Source organism: Hirundo rustica, chromosome 1 (assembly GCF_015227805.2).
Source record: "Hirundo rustica isolate bHirRus1 chromosome 1, bHirRus1.pri.v3, whole genome shotgun sequence".
Lineage (NCBI taxonomy): Eukaryota > Metazoa > Chordata > Aves > Passeriformes > Hirundinidae > Hirundo > Hirundo rustica.
Window position 1 is genome coordinate 27,397,379 of NC_053450.1, and position 21,093 is coordinate 27,418,471.

General features: G+C 39.2%; 1 protein-coding gene across 1 annotated transcript; it reads right to left on the reverse strand.

The window, feature by feature from the left end:
- Positions 1-270: 270 nt before the first annotated feature.
- LOC120760248 (carbonic anhydrase 13) lies at positions 271-20,908 on the reverse strand. Its single transcript, XM_040080288.2, has 8 exons — positions 20,795-20,908; positions 13,945-14,142; positions 12,203-12,238; positions 10,089-10,207; positions 6,682-6,777; positions 5,489-5,551; positions 4,463-4,618; positions 271-2,329 (listed from the first exon to the last, which is right to left on the reverse strand). The coding sequence occupies exons 1-8, from the start codon at positions 20,823-20,825 to the stop codon at positions 2,216-2,218; spliced, it is 813 nt and encodes a 270-aa protein (XP_039936222.1). The 5' UTR covers positions 20,826-20,908; the 3' UTR covers positions 271-2,215.
- Between the last annotated feature and the right edge of the window lie 185 nt (positions 20,909-21,093).

Below are 21,093 nucleotides of genomic sequence, written 5' to 3' on the forward strand. Positions count from 1 at the left end.
CTTTTTCTAAAACTCACTAGCATAACTATAAAAACATTCAATCATTCAAAAATGCACTATTAGAAACTTGCAGAATTGATTGTATGTCTTACCCCTGCCAAAAATATTTTATTTGGAACATAAAGACATACCGAATACTACACTGCACAAAAACAGACTTACAATGATGGGTGGCAATTTTTTCCCAAACCTAAAGCTGCAGGTGTTAATTATAAAAGTATAGAGTTCTCTGTAGAATTTAAGGGGCTTCAATAGAAAATACAAGACACATTCATAAAACCCATTATTTTATTTCGATAAAATCCTTATAAATATAAAAGCATTGAATCAACTCCACTGTTTACAATATGTAAGAAATGTGTAAAACTTCTGTTTACAATATGAAGCAGTAACCTTACTCCTTTTTCTTCTGAGACAAACAAATCCTTTGTATCCATCCTGCAATTTGTAAACATTTTTTCCACATTCTGTAGCTACTCACATAACAGGGATACAGATGAGATCCAATCCTAAGTCTAAAAAAGGGAGTGAAAATGGGCAACACACTCCTGCGTTTCTTTTTAGTGCTGTTAAATGCCTTTTATTTCTCCAATAGCCTGTTTGTGTTCTTTTCTTCAGAAAATATTCAAAAGGCATTGGGAGGCCTTGCAGGATATAATAGCTATATTCTGGGGAGAAGAAAACAAAAAATCCACATATCTTAAACTAAGATAAAATATCTATATCTCTAGGTCTAATTTGTTCTAAATTGTTCTAAAACAGCATATAAAGTCAATCCAGATTGTGATTTCCCTCATGCTTGTTTATCTAAGATCAAATGACCCACTGAGGTAAAAGGCAGAACATATAAACCTATTTAAAAATTAATTCCAGGAGAGCAGTTATGGAAGGTGAATTTGTAAGAAGTACTACAGAGATTGGTGTTAGTTGCTGCCTCTAGCTGCCTCTTTCACGTATCACTGGATTTCACTATATAGTTCTCATAGATGGAGAGTAAATCTAATTCTATCCTAAGCTACATCCTAAGGCATGTTCATTAATACAAATATTTGGTGTAAAAAACCCCAATTATATTCAGATAAAAAAAGCTCCTGAGAGAAACACAGGCTCAAGTCAACTCATAAAGACATATGTTTCCACATATTGTTATTGAGTGCTGAGCTTTTAATCAGATGTTGATTTGATTCTGATCTCTTTGGCTTTTTCTAATTATTCTCTTTGGTCTTGGAATATAAATGCAACCACTGAAGTTCAACTATGACAGCAGAATATCAGCCAGCACCCTGAGACATTCTATATCAGGGTAGCACTGCGCTCCACAGTGAGATGAGAGGTAAGCAGCATGTGGTTCACACTGCAGCGTGCAAGTCTGGAACAACAGCTACCCCTACCACTTGATTTTAAGTGGCAAAAGTCTGATGCTATATGGATATAGTGTAATAATCCCTTATTTTTCACCAAATGCAACAGACTGGATTTAGGCACGAACAGCTCCCTCTATGCCCTTCCACCTTGCAGTTTTCAGGTTTCAGGACAATTTTATGTTGTGAATTGTGAAATTCAGGAATACCTAATCTACCTGACATGATCTTGTACAAAATCCTTACTCTTTGCTTAAAAAAAAAAAAATTCAATCAGTACATAATTACTGCTATGAAGCAGCTAGAATAACAGGATCATATCTGTTTTACTTAAATACTGCTAGTCATTATTGCTTTTTGTAGGAAAGAAAGCATGGTATTGCAGAAGTCAGCAATGAAATTACATCATCCTTGAAATATTTTTTCCTTGAAAACTGCAATGTGAGGTTTATACAGAAGGTAAATGTTATATGTTACAGACCAAAACAATCCCAGAACATCCTATACTGTCAATAATACCAGGGATCCTGTTCAGTAATTTGGTGGCAAAATCTGGGCAACTCCTTCACCACATTTGACCCTTACGAGTAGCAGTGACCTCTGTGTATGGAAGGCTGATGACTCAGTGCTTCCAAGCCAATGCACTCAAACCCAGTCAGACCTGTTACCATCAATGAACCTGTGACAACTCTGGACATACTTGCCTGTGAGAAATGACTGCATGGAAACCACTAATAAAACAACACCTGTTTGTTAAAACAACTCACAAAAAAAAAAAAAATCACAAAGTATATTAACTATTAAAATGAATTCAGCCTTTGTTTTCAGAGGGAGGCTGCTCTGGATTTACTCCTTTAATTCCTTCTGACTTCTCGTCCCCTTAGAGGCTGGGGAGGCCGGAAGTTTCTCAGCAAGCAGCAGGCAACCTCATCCTCAGCAGTGCTCAGGAGGCTGCGGAATTTGGCCAGCTGTAACCAAAAGAGACATAAGGTTCAGCAGAAAACCCTCACGTCAATACTAATGAAAAAGCATGTAAATATTAAGGACACTTGTCACTGTTTTGCCACCTGAAAGAACAGAACTGTTTTATTATGTCAGGAGGAGAACGGCAATTTCACCATTTCTATCCTTGTAAGTGAAAAAGGATGACTAGTGAGAAAAAATACCAAAAATACATGTCAACATGAAAATGTGCATAAGGATTTTGTATATTGTCTTTTGCACTTGTTTCCTTTATTCACACTTTGTCTTCCATAACCTGATCTAAACCAGGGAGGGTTATATTTGGATTTCAAAGTTTGGAGATTCTGGAATGTTTTTTTGCCAAGAAAATGAGATTATGTTTCTTTTCATACAAACGTTCTCTGTACGTTTCCTTGTTCAAAGAGCATATTCACAATTAACCTGGAGTTGCAGGTGTGGTGCCACAGAAAGCTTCTGCAACTAGCACTTACTCAAACCAGGAGAGCTTCCAAATTCTTTCTTGTGAAGACACAGGACAAGCAGTTATTCGTAATTCAGCATATGCTGATCTCAGCAGAAATCCCATCACAGTTTCATGTCTAAACCTTGGGAAATCTGAGCCTGATTTTTGATCTAAGTATAGAATTTTGTTTAATTTCTAATATTTCCAATAGTTACTATCTCTATGTATCACCTTACTTCTCTCCTAGGTTACCAAAGATAGGACAGCACAAAAGCCACTCCATTGTAATAGGGCATTTAGTAGTACGGCACATTGCATCATAATGACATTAAGAGCAGAAAAAGTCAATACTATCTTGCTTCACCCTATTCTGAAGCTAACGTTTGTAATTCAGGGTCCTCTAAGTTTCTAAACACTAAAAAGCTATTTTTAATTTCTTTCAACCTGAAAAGTGCAACAAAAAGTCCATAGTAAACTCTGAAGACCTAAAGAAATACAAACTTGTGGAATTCAATTAAATGGTAGAACAGTATCAGTCATGGTGCTGACTGATCAATCACAATGTTGGACATCACTGGAAACTAATACTTTAGCTGCATGCATGTTTATATTGATAAGAATATAGCAATTTCTACTTTAATACATAAGATATAGCTAAAGTTTATGAAAAATTACTAATAGAGGATCCCTATACTTGACACTTTTCCACACCATGTTCTCTGAGCCTGTTAATCACGGCTGTTTACAGCATTCACATTTTAGAATGTATTAATTATATTTTTGCCCAAATAAGAAGCTTTTAACCTGAAAAACGGCTTGTCTTTGTAAAGTTGATACCTTAACACAAGTTTTCAGTCCTAGATCCATGCACATTGCAGCGAGCCTTACAAAGCCAGATTGAGGGGAGTGAAGAAGAGATACAGATGAGAAAAAATACACACATTGAGCAAATAAATTACTTCAACTCAATTACAAACAGAAACGTGAGGTTTCCTAACAAGCAACCCATTCAGGGAACTGCCTTAACGTTTTTAGCAAAGACCGAAGTCACCGTTTCTGCTGAGTATGAGGTCTCGACTCAGAAATACTTTACACCTAAGAGGATTAGCCCGCTGGGTGTCACTGTTGCCGAGTTAAGATACAGCATGAAGCTTTAACAAGAAATGAAAATAGAATTTTTTATGTCCAATCACAACTTTCCTCAAACAGCCTAGCATAACCCCAGCTTATTACAATAGTATTCCCTTTTCACAACTCTAGTAAATTCATCAAGTTTTATGTATTTATAATGCAAGAAGAAATTTACTACTTGTCTGCCAGATAAAAATGCCAAAGATGAGGTCTGAGCAGGATATGAAAATAATGAAATCAACTAGAATTCAAGAATGTCTAAGTGTCACCAGAACTCTTTTTTTTTTCTTTAAGTTGCCTATGAATTCTTTTTGTTTAATAATTTTTAGAGTATCCAGATATTAAAAAAAAAAAAAAAAAAAAAAAATAGCTGGTGCATCAAGAAAGGAAACTAGTCATAATAAATTTGATATATAAATTCTGGCTTTTGAAAATCTTGTAAGGTCTGCAGTGCCAAGTTCAGCAAAAAAACCCAGAATTTTGGGTGGCATTTACAATTTTGATTCTTGAAACATTTCTACAGCAGTGAAAAATCTAAAGATACCTGTTCAGAACAAACACTTATGGGCTCTCTCAGAACAATCCAGATGACACTCTCAAGAAGAGGTGGAACAGTGAGAGAGCCAAAGTAAGTCCAGTAGTCCAGGGACTTGGGAAGCAGACAGCTGGGATCAAAGTTTGTGAATAGTGCTTTTTTCCCCTGGAAAGAAATAAAAGATAAAGAAATACCAGGGCAATATTATTTAAAAGTAAGAGGCCAAGGTAAATCATGCCAAAGGAGGTAGAGCTTGTTCCACTATCAGGTGGGCTGGCAGCATTTTGGGTGATGACAAGAGGTCCTCATCACTGCCCTTCTGATGAGGTCTTACCTCAGCAACAGCTTTGCTGTGACTTTCCTTGATGCCAGCAGGACACCATGAAAGGTGTCATGTTAGCACAGGCTCCCCAAAGTTAGAGATGGACATGAGATGGGAGTTGTGGGGAGAAGACAGAAGATGTTAGACTTCCAACGTGGTCTTTGTGGCACTGGCAGAGTTACCCCACAGGTAACTGCCGCTTGCTTCCCTCCCCACTCACTCCTCCCAGGAGTTACTCCTGCTTCTCCCTGTACCCGGTACCAGTAGAAGCCAGAGGTGTCTGTCTGAAACACCATGTTAAGAGTCTGACTGATTTCTCTCACACAAACAATAGGTTTTCACCCTGTACCTCAGCAAAACAGGGAAGGAAGTCTTTCCCTCATCTTTTTTTACAACTTTCCATAAAGTATGTTTTTCCCGTTACTGTCCTCATAGCAACAGATTTATCAGAGACTGGGTTCTGTGCGGAATTTGCCTTTTCCTCTGATCTTTTACCATGTAAAAATTATTTTTTGTCAACTTAGTTTTCAACTTAAACAGAATGCACATAAAGTGTCCCACATCAGGTGTCAATAGCTAGGGATAAGGAAACATGAAAGTGCAGGGAGTAGCAGCCAAGTTTCAAAAAATAAAAAAACCTACCAAAAAATAAAAAATCCCAACAAAAGCAACCACCAATATTAGATGGTATTTTTTGAGAAGCACTTGTTCACCTTGATTCTGATGGTGTCCAGGCGGTCAGTAATCTTGTTCAGCTGAGGGTTGCATTCACCAATCTATTAACACCAAAGAAAAAAGATAGACTGGAGCTCCAGAGAAAAGCAACAAAAATCAATGAAAAGCAAATGCATAATGAAACAGCTTTATATAACTGAAGTGACTGTAAGATCAGATGCGTTTTGTGAGTACAGGACTGTGACTAGCTGGTCCTTAGAAATAATGCTAGTCATAAAGAAGATCCACTCCCTTGCTGATAGTATTCTGGCTACTCATAGTAATTATTTCAGCTACAAAAGAATTACAAACTTTTCACTACAGAGGAATAGAAACCATTTATCTTTCATATTTTAATATGCAGGATATTAAAAGTTACAGACTAGCATGAGAAATTTAAACTGTTTATAACATTGAAAACACTGTTCTTACATAAAAACATTCCAAACAGAATTTGTGTGCTAAGAAATCCAGTGACACTTCCCTTGAATCATTGTAATGCGAAGTGTAAAGACAGAATTACTGAACTGCTGAAGCAGTCCTTTGCAGCTGCTGCATGGAATGGCTCTCTGACTGGGCCAGCACCAGTACTAGCTGTTCTCAGGAAGCTGTGTCAGCCACCAGAAACCACAAAACAGACCAAAGCCCTATCTTTTGCCATAGATTGTGTGAATTCCCCATCTGCTTCTTCATACAGAAGTCAGCAAACCTGTTGCATGAATTTAATCTTAGAACAGGTAGAGAAGACAAAAAGGTATAAAACAATTATTAGGGAATTCTCCAGTTTCTGGTTTTTTATTTTTTAATTATTATTATTTTCTAGAAGAAACTACCAGCTCAGAAACAAGCCAATAAAGAAACCTTTAAATCAAGCTGTCCCCCTAAAGGAAAATACTAGTCAAGAACAAGTTACTGGGATCCAAATAGATGCAGCTGAATTAAGTTCCACATCTAATGTTGCATGGCCTTGCAGACTAGGCAAACTAAAGAGTCTGACTGTCTTGAAAAATCTGTTAAGCTGATATTTTTATTCTTAAAGGAAGCACAGCTTTCTATATCAGCAGCTAAACACTATTAAGGAAATAAGTATAAAATAAGTTTCTCTTTAGCAATAATTACACCAACCATCACCATTATCTCTTTAGGCTTATAATGCAGATTTATTATGAGGGCTGAAGCATCCTCTTCTTACCTTCAGAAATACAGCCATAACTGCTAGTCCATCTGACTGACAAGCTGCCTCAACAAAACTGGAATACTTCTCTGCATTCCAATGGACCACATGAAGCTGCAAAGCAAGAGACACAGACAGCATCAACTCTCGCTGAACTCAAGTAGTGGCAAATGAATATTACAACTTTACTGGGTTTCACACTCTATTTCACTCTTTTGTATGCAGAATCATTCCGTGTTCTAAATGCAGGTATTTCATGAAATCAGTAAATATGTAGTTCACACAAATGGCAAAAGCATTTCCGGTGGCTGAGATTATAAAAAATTTAGCAGCAATTGGCACACTACAATGCCTGTCAAATTGCTGTTGGGTCCCCAGATTTTGAACTGAGAAGTTAAGATGACCAAAAAAAAAAAAAAAAAAGCCCATGGTTATAGGGGTTATGTAACTGGAGGTTTTAAATCCATTTTTAATACAGCTGATTTTTAAAAGTGATTGAAATTCATGAGGATGTCATTAGTATTTTACTCCTCTTTTTCTTTAATCAAGCTTTCAGCAACATTAATCATCCACATAAATAGCTAGAAAACAGGCAAATACACATTAAACTTGCACTGACCCCTTTTCCCTTGTTTATCATAAAGAAACATCAGCATTTCATTTTTTGACACTTTTTAAATGTTATTTTCTATGACTACCAGTACTGATGCCCTTACAAGCAGCTTTATTATTTCAGGTTTGAGCATTTGCGTTTCCAAAATGCATTTTTCTGGAAGTGTCCTGTCATACTTGCTTAAGAAGCTTAAAGGCACTACCCAGCCAGGAGGGAAAAGGAAAAGCTTGTGATGTCTATTTCCATGCCACTTAAGTCCCTCCTGTTAAATCAGGTTACCAAATCCCTGACCACACTTCATGACGGGAGCTCCTGGTTCCCAGGAAGTGCCAGGTTGTTTCAGCCTTGAGCCATGGTCTGACTGCCAAACTAGAGAGAGCACACTCACACAGCACTTAACTCTAAGTACTTCACAAACATTAACTACTTTCAGAAATCCTCAATGGATTAGTAAATCTTATTACACATAGTTTTTAGTTAAAGATGCTCAGAAGCAGGATGTGAGATCGGCTCTTTTAAAATTGGTGACCATCTTTTTAGATTTTGAACTTCAAGAATGCTGAAAAGCAACCCAATGAATGACACACTGGGATGAACCCATGAAAAGAAAAAGCCTCCTTTTGGAATACAGCACCTACAAGACAAGGAAAGTAAGAACAATTTAGGAAAGCTGAAACCTGCTTTAAAGGTTTTCTACGTGAAGCTGCATGGTTGAAATGCAGGGATCCAGGAGTACGTAGATTTTTATTCTAAATATTAATCCTAGCTTAACCTCTATGAGTTTCAATTTTCCGTATCTATAAAATGGAACTTTTTTTGATATCAATGTTAGTTAAGCATTTGCGCTCCAAAGTGCTGAAACATTACTTGCAGCAAGTAAGGAATCTCTATTGACTGTCGTCAGTAATAATACATGTACAGCCAAGATGATAGGCATGCTGGCTCACAGCTTTAGAAATCCTTGAAGCAAAGTTGCTAAGAATATTACACACTAAACCAGGAGGAGAATATAGTCCACTAAACCTTTCTCAAGTGCACTAATATCCTGGGGCTCATAGTGTCTGCACTGGTCTCTATTATAATTTCACAGAACCTACGCTGAACAACTTTTAAACAATTCCATTTTTAAATATGCAAAAAGGAAACAGATACTCTCAGTAAGAAATTACTTTTATTGTGGATTTGGAAAAAAAACCAACAAACCAAAACAAAACCCACCAAAAACAACACAACAAAGACAAAAAAAAAAAAAATCCCACAGCTACTAAAAGCCCACTCCTGCTGACCCAGAGCTTTGCTAAATTAACCCCCAACAAGGTAAGCCTCCCAAAACCAAAACTCTCAAACAGAGTGTGGAACACTTTTGGGTACAGACCCGTTCTCAATGGCTTGTGACTTCTCTCTAAGGAATATATCCCGTCTTACCACCGCTGTGTCACTGCAGCTTGTGAAGAGACCTTGATCAGCCTGTATGTTGTCACAGAGAATGGAGACATGGAACCCTTCTGCTTCCTGGTGGGCTTAAGGGCCAAACCTTGCAGTCTTCTTTACCTGTGCATTAATTCTTTTTTCAATTCAGTCGATGCTTTTTCTTGAAACCTTGCACATCTTCCTTACAAAGGTGAGCACTGAAACCATCTTCATGTCTCCTTCTGAGGCATTTTCTTTTGTGTGAACAATATTCAGAATCCTTGGTTTAAATTCTGAGTTTCTTATCCCAAAGCCAAAGTGACATCTAGAGAGCTTCTTGTGGAGGGTTACCCAACCAACAGGTAACAGAAAGGCTTTTAGATTGGCTAGAAATTCAGAGATATTTTCTCCTTCCATTTGGTTTCTTAGATGGGAAACATATATTTTCTCAGCTAGAAATTTGGGTTTGGTACTTAATGGTTTTAAAGCACCTCTATTAATTCTTTATATTCCATCTCACCTGGTTCCTGTGGAAAACATAAGCCTTTAAACACTGAAAATGTCACTTTTCCCCATTAGTGTTAGAAAACCAATTTTATTTTCCTGACCAGTATCACTTACAGCATTTCCAGTAAAATCTGATCACATCATAGTGTGTACATTACATATTTTTCTTCTGTAGTCTTATGCTTTTTATTTGTCTATTTTTACACTTTTTACTTCTTTTAATTCCAGAAAACAGAAAACTTTAAAGGTCTCAATTTCCTGAAAATATTCCATGTTACTTCGTTTGCAAAGAGATCTCATACTGAGAACCTTCTCTTGCGGATTACTCAAATGCACCAAAGGAGATAGAGCAGGAGTGAATGCTCCATGCCAGAGCAGATGGTGCATTTCTCCCTGTGGCACACCACCTCCACTGAAGCACAGTACCCCACAGACAGCAGGAATCCCACAGATATTAAAGCATGGTTCTCAAAGTCATAAGCATCACATTGCAAAGTGCAACACAAAATGCACATTCCTAAGTCTTGCATAAACTTACATAGGCCCCAAATCCAATAACTGTGTGGTTTGTCATTGAAGATGACTTTGAAAATGTTCTCCGAGGAAGAAACAATGAAAGACAAAGTTTAAAATAACTCTTGAACATTAAGTCTTGATCTTATCAAGCTCTTGTCTTCTGTAATTCTTTTTTTAATCCTCTCCAAAGCTTTCAAAGAGGTTCTCGTTTGAAAAAGGACCAAACATGCAACACTTCAAGAAGACTGCTTGTCTTTTGATAAAATGAGGGGAAGATGAAAAGCAGAAATGGAAGGGCAACATTATTCTTGCAGTGGAAAACTAGTCACAAGCTTAGAGGTACAGATGGTACTTAGAGGTACTCCATGTACAGCCTTACCTCTGCTGCATACTTCATCCCATCCACTGTGTGCTCAGAGCCAGCTTCATCATTGGATCCCCAGTGGAAGTGAATCTGGCGCAGCCTGTAGGTCCCGCTGAGTGGCCCCCCAGTCAGCACTAGAAACCCAAGCAGAGGAAGAGGCTTCACTGAGAGAACAGGAGTCTCTACCCACATCCTCTAACCTTACATCAGACTTCAGTCTTCGGATACTCCTCTGCTCCTCCTCCTAAGTTGTCTCAGATTTCCCATTTCTTGGAAGTACTACAGAAACCCTCACCTGTTGAGGATATGACTATGAAAACTGCATTTATGGGCAAATTAGTGGGTTATGGCCCACTAAAGGGTATTCTGTTATCGTAAATGTTGGATATTTCTCAGAGAATGGGAAGATACTTATTTTTAAAACACTCAGGAGTTTCCTCTCTTGATTATATTCAAAGGAATCACTAAGAAATTAAGCTCAAAACAGAGGTTTTATGAATAAGGAGCAGGATCATAAAAATGGTATGTCAGCAGAATTAATTTTTCTCTTTGAAATTTACTGGAAAATAGGTGGAGCTTAAATTTTCAGGGCTCTTTCCTTCATTTGCAACTAGATCCAGTTATGTCAGATTGAAGTCTGAGGAAAAAGAGCTTATATTAACATAAATAAAATTAAGCCAATGCTATATATGCATTGTACAACTGCAGTATTACTGACAATTAACCAGGGCTGGAAAGCATGTCCTATGAGAAGCAGCTATGTACTTCGGGTTTGTCTAGTTTGGAGAAAAGGAGGATGAGGGGTGTCCTCACTGCTCTCTGCTGCTGAGGAGGGGAAGCAGAGAGGGAGCTGCTGGTCTCTTCTCTCAAGTTTCCAGTGACAGGACTCGTGGATAAGGCTCAAAGCTGTGCCAAGGAAGATTTAAACTGGATGCTAGGAGGCATTTCTTTACTACAATGGCAGTCAAACACAAACAAGCTTCTTAGGTTGTGAAAGCCCCAGGCTTATCAGAGTTTAAGAGGCATTTGGACAATGCCCTTAACAACAGTTTTAAACTTTTGGTTAGTCCTGAACTGCTCAGGTAGTTGGACAAGATGGTCACTGCAGGTCCCTTCCAACTGAAAGATTCTATTCTATTCTATTCTATTCTATTCTATTCTATTCTATTCTATTCTATTCTATTCTATTCCTGTTTCTATTTCTATTTCTATTTCTATTTCTATTTCTGTTTCGTTCTGTTCTAATTTGTGCATATGGGTGGGCTTTTCATTATTTTGCTTTTGCAAATGCTTGTATTTTCTTGTCAGACTTAGAATCAAAATACCTCTTCACAGAGCCTTGAATGTGAATTACACTCAGAAAGATTCCCTATTCACAGCAAAACAAATAATTCCATTCTCCCAGTTCCATATGTCCTATGAGTGTTTGGGAATCAGTCTGGAATAGTTTACTGGCTCATTATAGAAATTTTAAGCGGAAATGAGGGGAGATTTAAATGATGTGTTTTAAACTAAGAGCAGTAGGGATGACAATAGCAATTTTTTCACTCTTCTAGGTTTAGTCCAAAACCTAAACTTTCTTAAGAATAAAATAGATCCAATAAAGATGAAAAAAAGAATTTTTTAAGTTGCCTATTTACTAACACAAGTAACTTGGATATTGAAAAGGAACTGGGACTGTTTATTCTGGGAAAAAATATTTAAATTCCTTAAAGCTTCAACTCAAAAACATATACTTATGCAGCTTATAAACTTATCAAACAGAGGGGATGAGGCAGTGGCACTTTTAAATTCCTTCTTTTAAGGACTGTAAACTTGGATGCAAATGATTGCAGAAAAGTGTAAAGATCAGTGTTCTAACTGGCTGAGGAAAAACTATTATGTAGAAATGCACCAGCATGAAATACTTATGCTGAAAAATGTGGAAAATGGCTTGTTGATGTATTTGTGCCACATCACACAGTGATGGTAAAACCCTTTCATTCCAACAGTAATTAAGAAGGAGGGTAGTCAGAAATTTTTAAGGCAAATATCAGTATCTCAAATTTTGAAAAATGCTGGAAGAAGATCAATAGAACAATTTCAAAGAATGGAGCTAATGTGGTACCAAAGAGCATAAACAGACTTACACAAACAGTTACAGACTTGACAGCCCAGTTCCAATGCTGATCAAAGTGAGGAAATAGTTCATATGGGAGTCAGTTAATAATGCATTAGAAGGTGCTAATGTATTTAGTACCAATTAATTTGACTTTTTTTCATGAAACCAACACATGGCAGGAGTTCTTACTTCACAGAGGTGCCCCAGAAGCCAAATTTGGGCCCTAGAAAATTCAGTATTTTTTGAGCAATGACCTGAAAGAAAACAAAAACAATACTGATAAAGTTTGTCAGTGACAAATATTATGGAAAATAGTGAATTACTAAGTTTATGGTTGTGGACTGAAGAATCTGGTCCATGCACAGAAGACGTGGATTCTACTGAAGGAGACTGGGGATTCCATCTGTTAATTTATCTTATCAACATCTGTCAGTGTTTTGCCATGATATGAACTATATCCTTGGAGATGTGGCCTGAGGAAAGCAGTAAGAGGAGCATCACATTACCATTGCTTTGGTGCCAGGGGAAGCCTAGAGAAACACTGTTCAGGTCCTGTTACTTCAAGGATGGCATTACAAGAGTGGATAAGGTTCTTGGTGTATTTACATTCATTACCTTTTTTTCTTTTAAATTGTGAGGTTAATTAACAATTAGAACAACTTACCAAAGGCTGTGGTAGGTTCATCATCGCTGGAAAATTTGAAATCAAGATTGTATATTTTTCTAAGAGATGTGCTTTAGTTCACCAGCATCTACTAGGCTTGAAGCAGAGATTAATTCTGGCAAGTTCCGTGGTGTCTGACACAAGGTCAGACGAACCATTGATGGTCAGCTGGTGGCTTTCAGGCAACATCCAATGTTGACAGAAAGTTTAAAACTAAGACTGCTCAGGAAACAAAAACATGACAACGTCTCCATCTACGTCTGTCCCTCTTGCGACTATGAGCTAATAAGCCCTCAGGACTAATGGGTCATCAAAAATTAATCTCTCTCTGGCTTTGACGCTTTTGAAAGCATCATAAGGTCTTGGATCCTCAGCTAAACCTCACACAGCCACAAAATAATTTTATTGCTTGAAGATTCTGCACTCCTACAGCTTCAAGGGGAGACATGCTGGCTTGTCCAAAATCCAAGAGAAGGTTTCAAAGATGAAGGCACTAACATTACAAAGAGTATGATAAACCAGAGAACTTCTAAATAAGAATTATTGTTTGCAAAAAGGGAAGCTACATTTTCCTGAAGAAGACAGGGGCAATAATACAGGGATTAGTTGGGATCTATTTCACTTGCTCTGTATTGGCTCTTACTTGAAATAAGAACTCCGAGTTTAGGTTGTAAAAAGGGGAAAAACATAACCAAACCTGCAGATAAATTCAGAAAAGAGATTTGAGCGATTCGGTTGGAATGAACCTGTAATGAGACATAAAGGATTCATCTGCAGTGAGAGAGAGAGAACAGCATTTGAAAAACGGTACACAACACTGTTCAAACAGGAGGCTGGCAATATCGAGCTGGTAGGGATGGATCAAACTACTCCTTTAAGTAGGGAATCCCAGCACTTTCTGACAAACACAACCTCAAACTTTTGTTGAAATATGTTCCCACACTGTATCATGCTGAAAGACAGAGAAAAAGGAATTTCCCATCCAGAGGAGCAAAGCCTTACTGTTTATAAGGAGTTCATACCCAGCAGGGAGATGTGTCCAGTCTGTAGGCATCCTATTTAGGAATTGGTGGAGGAAGTTACAGCGCAAGAGTAAAGGAACAAACCTGATTTGTTGACAGTGTCATCAAACTCCACACTGGTGGAGTGCCCGTTGTTAAGGATGATTTTAGCAGAAGCTGGATCATAACTGGGATTTAGAGGACGGAGGGAGGGATCATACTTGGTTTCCTCAGTTTTGATGTCAATGGGTGACTGACGGTCTCCATTAGCGACAGGAAAAACCTCCTTCCAGTGGGCAGGCCCTGCAATGCATTGGAGGAGAAGTCTAAATTGCTGAGAGCACCCTCATTCTTATGAAAGAGAACTCTGTTTGAATTGTCCTCATCTGCATCTTTTAAATTCAAAAAGCGTACACCAGGAAAACACAGATCAAAATATTCAGCTATTTTTGCTGCATCGTATCACAAAAGCAGTTCTCAGAACTCCTTCAAGTACTTGCATGCACCTTTAAACAAGGCCACATGCAATATGTAGATACTTAATTATTCCCAGGTAAGACTCAGCTATGCACAGGACACATACAACAAATGCTCATTCAAATCAGGCATCCTGTTTCCAACAGGCACTATGTTCCAATAAATTTTTGACATGCCATTTTTGCTTAATATCATGTCTCATTGTGTCTTTAAGGATTACCTCTTTTCTATGCAAATACCTGCATTAAGAATTTTTTTATGTCTTAGTCATTTGCTGCAAAAGACCTGAGAACACTGTTCCACTGATCACTCTGAATGAGATGGGGAGATGCCAAAAAAGGTGATTGGTGACATCAGGAAATGCTGAGCGGTTCCTAGAGCCTGACAGCAGTGCCTGGAACCTAAACACTGCTGCACCTCTGAGCACCTCCTCCCAGCCCACCAATAACATGGACATGAGAAAATGGCAAAAGACATCCCAAAATAGTGAGAAAAGCTTCATTGATAAGATGTGAGTTATCTGTTGTTACCTACAAAACATCAGAGAGTTCCCAATAATTTACAATAAGAATATACGCACCATTGTTTAACCATATTTCGATAAGAGGGTAAAGAAAAATATGAACAAGAAATTGCCTGAGGAATATATTCTATAAAGACAGAAAACAAGTTTTAGTATGGAAAGGAGGGGAAAGCAAGGGGAAAGAAGAAAGGAAAAAGAGAAAGGTGAAAGTCTGCAGGGCAAAAAATCTTTCAGCATTAAGAAAAACAGAGCACTTATTCTTCCTCCAGGCTTATAATAGGTATGAAGCATAATAAATCAATTGAGAGACTGGATATAAGAAATACTTAGTATAACCATCAGAACCTGGTCCAATAAAATCTGCATCACTGGAAATCCTCATAACTATTTCCCTATACTGAAGATAACTGACCACAGTGTAAAAACTGGGTTTGGGTCTTTCTGGATGGCTTGGCACTTAAATAAAAATAATGACAAAAAAGGATGAAAACGTATGATGCAGTGGTTAATAGCCTAACATCAAAAGCTGTTAGATATTTTTCTTTCCTCGACATCAATAGAAGTGAACACAGCTCAGAAACTCACAGGTGCTAAAAGCACCCAAGCACCCCAGCAGTAAATCAGGGGGGAAGCGCCCACAGTGCCGGAAGACGGCAGCTTGCACAGCACCTGGGCAGAGAGTGATTCTCCTCTGAGCGCTGAAAAACAGAAGCGGGAAAAACTTGTGAAGAATAGCCTAAGACTTAAGCCTCAGAACAAAGACAAAGGCTTTCAGTCTTAATTTGTTAAAAATTAATTGTTCCATTAATTAAACTCAATAAAGAATTAGATTCTAAGCAGAAGATAAAAATCCTGCTGGTTTGAAACATAAAAATGTTTAAACTTAATTCTTCTCAGTTCATGAACGGTCATCAAAGCTATTCAATATTCTAATTACATACAGTTTAGAATATAATTTTAATTGTGTTTAATTCCTAATACCCTGTAGTTAGGGATGCAACACAAAATTTTATTTGTAAGAAGTACCACTCCATAATTTAAACTTCACTAACGTGATTTGGGATGCCTAGTAGCTTATTGCCTAAGTAGCTTTTTGCTACTTAATTTTAATATTTTGAATACTCCATAACTGAGAAAAGGCAAAAATATATTTATGTGCTTAACTACTTGGTGTCCTATTGCTCTGTCTCAGAAATAACTATAGTTATTTGAATTAAATAATGTGGATGACTTGCATTCAGGAATAATATAAAGTTGCCAAAAAGAGGACCCAAGTTCAGGCTGCGATTCTGTCACTATGTAATTATTTAACAGTAATATTCAGTTCTAAAAAGACACTATTGTTTGTTTGGCACTTGTTCTTGGCTCGGGTGACCAAAATACGGTTTTGCTATGGTGATTAAATATCTACCAGTAAACAAACTACTAGATATCTGACCTTTCAAAATATACAGGTAAATATCAAGAAACTTCAACTCATTTTGTACCACTAGATTATATCAAGAAGTATTCCTTATTAGGTAATCTACCAGAAATCTACTACAATTATCATGGTTTTGCCACTCTAGGAAAACTGTGACTCAATTCATTTCTACAGACCCTAGCCCAATGCAAAGTTCATGTATGACAATTGTCAAAAAAAAAGTCATTACTGCCAAAAGAGATGCTCAAATGCATGTTATACAATCAGATTTAAGCCAGTGGGATCTCCAGGGTGAAAATTCTGAATTCAGATCCAAATTAGATGCCTCCATATTAAAACAATGTACACTTCAGTTTTCTAAATATGCACTTTAAGACATATCCAGGGAGTATAACTCATTAATTCCCCTCCCTTCATTTTTTCCTTTACTGAATGAAAGTGATTAATATACCACTTTTTTAACTTATGAAATCCTCTCCTGCTGTTGGGAAAATGTTCTCTTGCTAGAGGCAATTTTCTAGTAGCTTTAAACAATCAAAGCTATTGTGACTGAGATTTATGACAAAAAACTGAACCATCTGCTCTGAAGATTTCATGCCTTTCTTTTGGACACAGAATTACCACAGGCAATGAATTGTCTGACACTTTTAGGTCAGACTATCACTGCACATACCACTCACCAGCATTGCACACAGCCAGTTCATGGAACAGATCTCACAATGAAGCAGATAGGAATTTGGCCGGAAACAGAAGTCACTATAGCACCTCACAGTGTTGCATTTTGATCCAGTTGAAGCTAAAGACTACAAATTTCATCAACAGGGTAACTTGAGATAAGCCCAGTGAAGACACTACAGGATACAATTGTGTTCCAGTGAGCCTCTATACGTGCATAGATGGAGTATGTACAGGTGAAAAAGGGTTTGGGTTGGGTTTTTTCCACAGTTTGATATACTATATAGAAAATTCATTATTTTAGTATGGTCTTACCTTGACAGGATCACATCCTCATTTATTTCTAAAGAGAATCCATTGCCCAGCTTATCAAACACAGAATGCTTAAATTTATAAACCTAGGTTTGCAAGTAATTAGATTGCATATTAGGTTACAGTAAGATGAGCTCTAAAAAAAGCAATTAAAAATTCATTATGGGTAAAATTAAGGACCTTTTTAAAAGAAGATATTGAAATGATGTAATTATTCTCAGAAAGAAAAAATGTATAAGGAGTTATGGCTTGACTGAAGCTTCTTAAAGGTCTTTTGCAATCTAAATGATTCCACGATTCTATGAATTAATATCCCTTTTATTTATAAAATGCCTCAGCATTAGAGTAGTAACTAGATCAAGAGAAATTTTTGCAGTAAAAGACAATACATGTAAATAATTACCAAATTTTCATTAAACAGATAGTAAACTGAAGGCAATTGATTTCCCACTGTGGTCCCTTCCAACCTTACTCATTCTGTGATTTGCCTTTAAACTAAAGCAATTCCCCTGTAAATGTAAAAGGACTCAAGGGGCAGGAATATTTCCATCCTGACAGGAACCTTGAGCAGCATGATGCCACACTGGAGACAGTTTTCAAGATTTCAGTATTATGCCTCTACAGATAAGCAACATCACAATTGTGAGGTGGGAAAAATGGCAAGAAGGCAAAGGCCAAGGTTTCCACAAAAAAAAAAAAAAAAAAAAAAAAAAAAAAAAAAAAAAAAAAAAAAAAAAAGCTTTTGCGCATTTCAGAAATACGTGCATCAAAGTAACCACAAACTTCTGCATTAGGTTTGTGTGACAAGACAGTGGTAGCAGGGAGGCTGCAGGTGTGGCTCCTGTGAGAAGCTGCTGAAGCTTTCCCCATGTCCAATAGGGCCAGTGCCAGCTGGCCCCAGGATGGACCCACTGCTGGACAAGGCTGGGCCTGTCAGGGACAGCGCCAGCACCTCTGGGATAACAGATTTAAGTAGGGGAAGGAGTTCCTGTGCAACAGCAGCCAAAAGAGAGGAGTGAGAATATGTGAAACAGCTCTGCAGACACCAAGAGGAAGGGGAGGACACGCTCCAGGAGCCAGAGCAGAGATTCCCTGCACCACAGTGAAGACCATGGTGAGGCAGCGGTGCAGGACCTCTGTGCATGGAGGTCCACAGTGGAGCAGAGATCCATCTGCAGCCCGTGGAGTGTCACAGCTGGAGGAGGTGGATGTGTCTCGAAGGAAGCTGTGACCTCATGAACAGCTTACATTGGAACAGGCTCCTGGCAGGATCCCATGGGAAACCCAAGCTGGAGCAGGTTTGCTACCATGACTTGGGGCCCCCCCTGGGGAATCCAGTGTGGAGCAGTCTGTGAAAAACTGCAGCCTGTGGGAAGCACTCACACTGGAGAAATTCAGGGAGGGCTTTCTCCATGGAAGAGACCCCGCGCTGGAGCAGAAGCAGAGTGTGAGGAGTCTTCCCGCTGAAGAGAAGGGAGAGGCAGAGACAACATGTGATGAACTGACCCCAGCTGCTGCAGGAGAGGACACAGAGAAAATCAGGAGCAAAGCTGGGCCTGGGATAAAGGGAGTATTGGAGGGAAGGTATTTAAAAGATTTTCTTGTTACCTTACTCTGATTTGATAAGCAACAAATAAAACTAATTTCCCCAAGTTGAGTCTGTTTTGCCTGTGAAAGTAACTAGTGAGTGATCTCTCCCTGTCCTTATCTTAACCCCTGAGCCTTTCAGTCTATTTTCTCTCCCCTGTCCAGCTGAGGAGGGTTTTGGTGGGCACCTAGTGTCCAGTCAGGGTCAATCCCCAAAACTTTTAATTCTGGACCTAACTGAGAGCTCATGTCCTTAAACACAGATATTCCATTTATGTGGACATGTATGTTTTAATATTTGCTACTTTATGCACATTTCTGTTGTAACTGTTTCAAGTGACAAAGGCAGAACTCAGAGTGAACACAGATATCTTTTCAACTCTTCAGGCAGACAACCAGATTATATAACTGCACCAGATTTAATTAATTTAACTTTATTTCTGTCTCAGTTGTAAAAGGTAATCTTAGTTTCAGAGAAACTATGTTCAGGGCCATGAAGGCCAACAAAATTTTTCAAGAATCAGAGCAATTTCCTTCACCTGCTACTCAATCAAACAATAAAAACAAGGAAAATAAGTAAAATAAATGCCGTAAAAGAGAAAAAGTTGAGAAATAAAACTGATGCTAGGGGAGAGCACTGAAGTGTTCAATACCCCTCCCTCTCCCCTCTAATCTCCTGTGAAAGGTGTGGTGAAGGGGATGGACTGATGAGGAACTATCCACCCCACAGCAGCTGTGGGGCTCCAAGAAAGGAGTGAAAGGTGAACTCTACCTCAAATCTATTACCAGGTGGGCAGTAAATAGAGTTTTATAGAAGAGACGAGGCCTCAACAAGGTCCAGGGCCACCCCAGTAGAAATTCTGGCGGCCTCCCCTCTCTAGAAGTTGAGAAGAGCAAACAAGAAGAGATAGGATAAGGGAGGGAAAGTGGACCTCTTATCTGGACTGTGCAGGTGAAGCTCAAAGCATAGAAACATATGGAGAAAAAAATTGAAAACAAACCCCATTTACGTCTTCAGGGGAGGGGTAGGGTAGACTGCACAACAGCAGATAACACACCCAATCATTGCAACATCCCTGTGATCCACCACCACCATCCAGTTTTTCAGGAAAAGTACATCTATCCAGAAAAGATGGAACAAGAGGGCCAGGAAGGAAAGGTAGTACTTGCACAAACAGTATTCCAAAGTCTAAGTAATAATATACATAAAGCATTTTCTCATAGGCATTAGTATATGCATATATATAGCTGTCTCCCTTTAATGTCACAGTGTTTCATTTCTGTGTGTACAGACAATATAAGATATTCCATGTATTTTATCAGAGTTGCGCCTACAATTTACAAAACGCTTTCTATTTGCATGACTTGCGAGACCATCTGCACACTGGAGCAGCGTTTGCATGACTGAAGATGCAAAACAGAGAAAAGTCTTTAAGCCTGCTGATGAACCCATCTTGGGACTTCAAAGACTGACAAGATGAAGGAAACCACAGAACAACTAAAATCCAAAAGCATCTCCTCTTAGGTGCGTAGTTAGACATTTAAATAACCGAGACAAGTAACTAGGATTTCCCACCGCGTAGCAGAAGCAGAACACAGCTGGAATCAGAAAAGCACTGCCGGTACAGCAGTTCCGATCAGTGCAGCTGTCTACCACGTACTCGATCTGTGCACGCAAATGTTCAGCTCAACGAGCGAACGAAATCCCAACCGGGAACGCGGCAGACCCGACCCGGGGCCAAGCCCTGCCCGGCTCTGCAGGCGACGCCGCACGCACGGACAGCTCTCAGCCGCCTGCCTTGCAGAATGCCGAGAAAAATCGGCTCGCTCTCACGCTGCAAAGCATTTCAGCTCATCCCGCTCTCCCGAGGGCGCGGGAGCTGCCGAGCCCAGCGACGGGAGATGCTTCCCGCGGGCCCCCGCTGGCCGCCCCGACGGCCCCGGCCGCCCTTCCCTACCGTTGTGCTCGTCGTATCCCCAGTGCAGCATGGCTCTGCTCTCCTGCCGGCACGGGACGGGACGGGACAGGACGGGATGGGACGGGCTGGGGCGGGAGAGGCGGCTGCGCCCGATTTGAAGGCGACGGACGGCGACGCCCCGATCCTCGGGCGCTGATAAGGAGACCTGCAGCGCTCCGGCCTCCTGGCCCGTCCGTGCCTGTTGTCGCCCCAAGGCCTTCGTCAGCCAGGCTTTCCCCAGCCTCCCCCCAGCACCGTCGGGGTGGCCCGGGGCTGGCAGTGCCATCTCTCAAGGGCCC

Bases quoted from the DNA above. Each gene is read 5' to 3' on its own strand.
- LOC120760248 (XM_040080288.2), bottom strand. From the start codon at position 20,825: ATGCTGCACTGGGGATACGACGAGCACAACG. The intron at 14,143-20,794 runs GTAGGGAAGGGC...AATGCATTGCAG, and splicing joins GGGATACGACGAGCACAACG to GGCCTGCCCACTGGAAGGAG. The intron at 10,208-12,202 runs GTAAGTCTGTTT...TTGGGTTTCTAG, and splicing joins TCAAGTCTGTAACTGTTTGT to TGCTGACTGGGGGGCCACTC.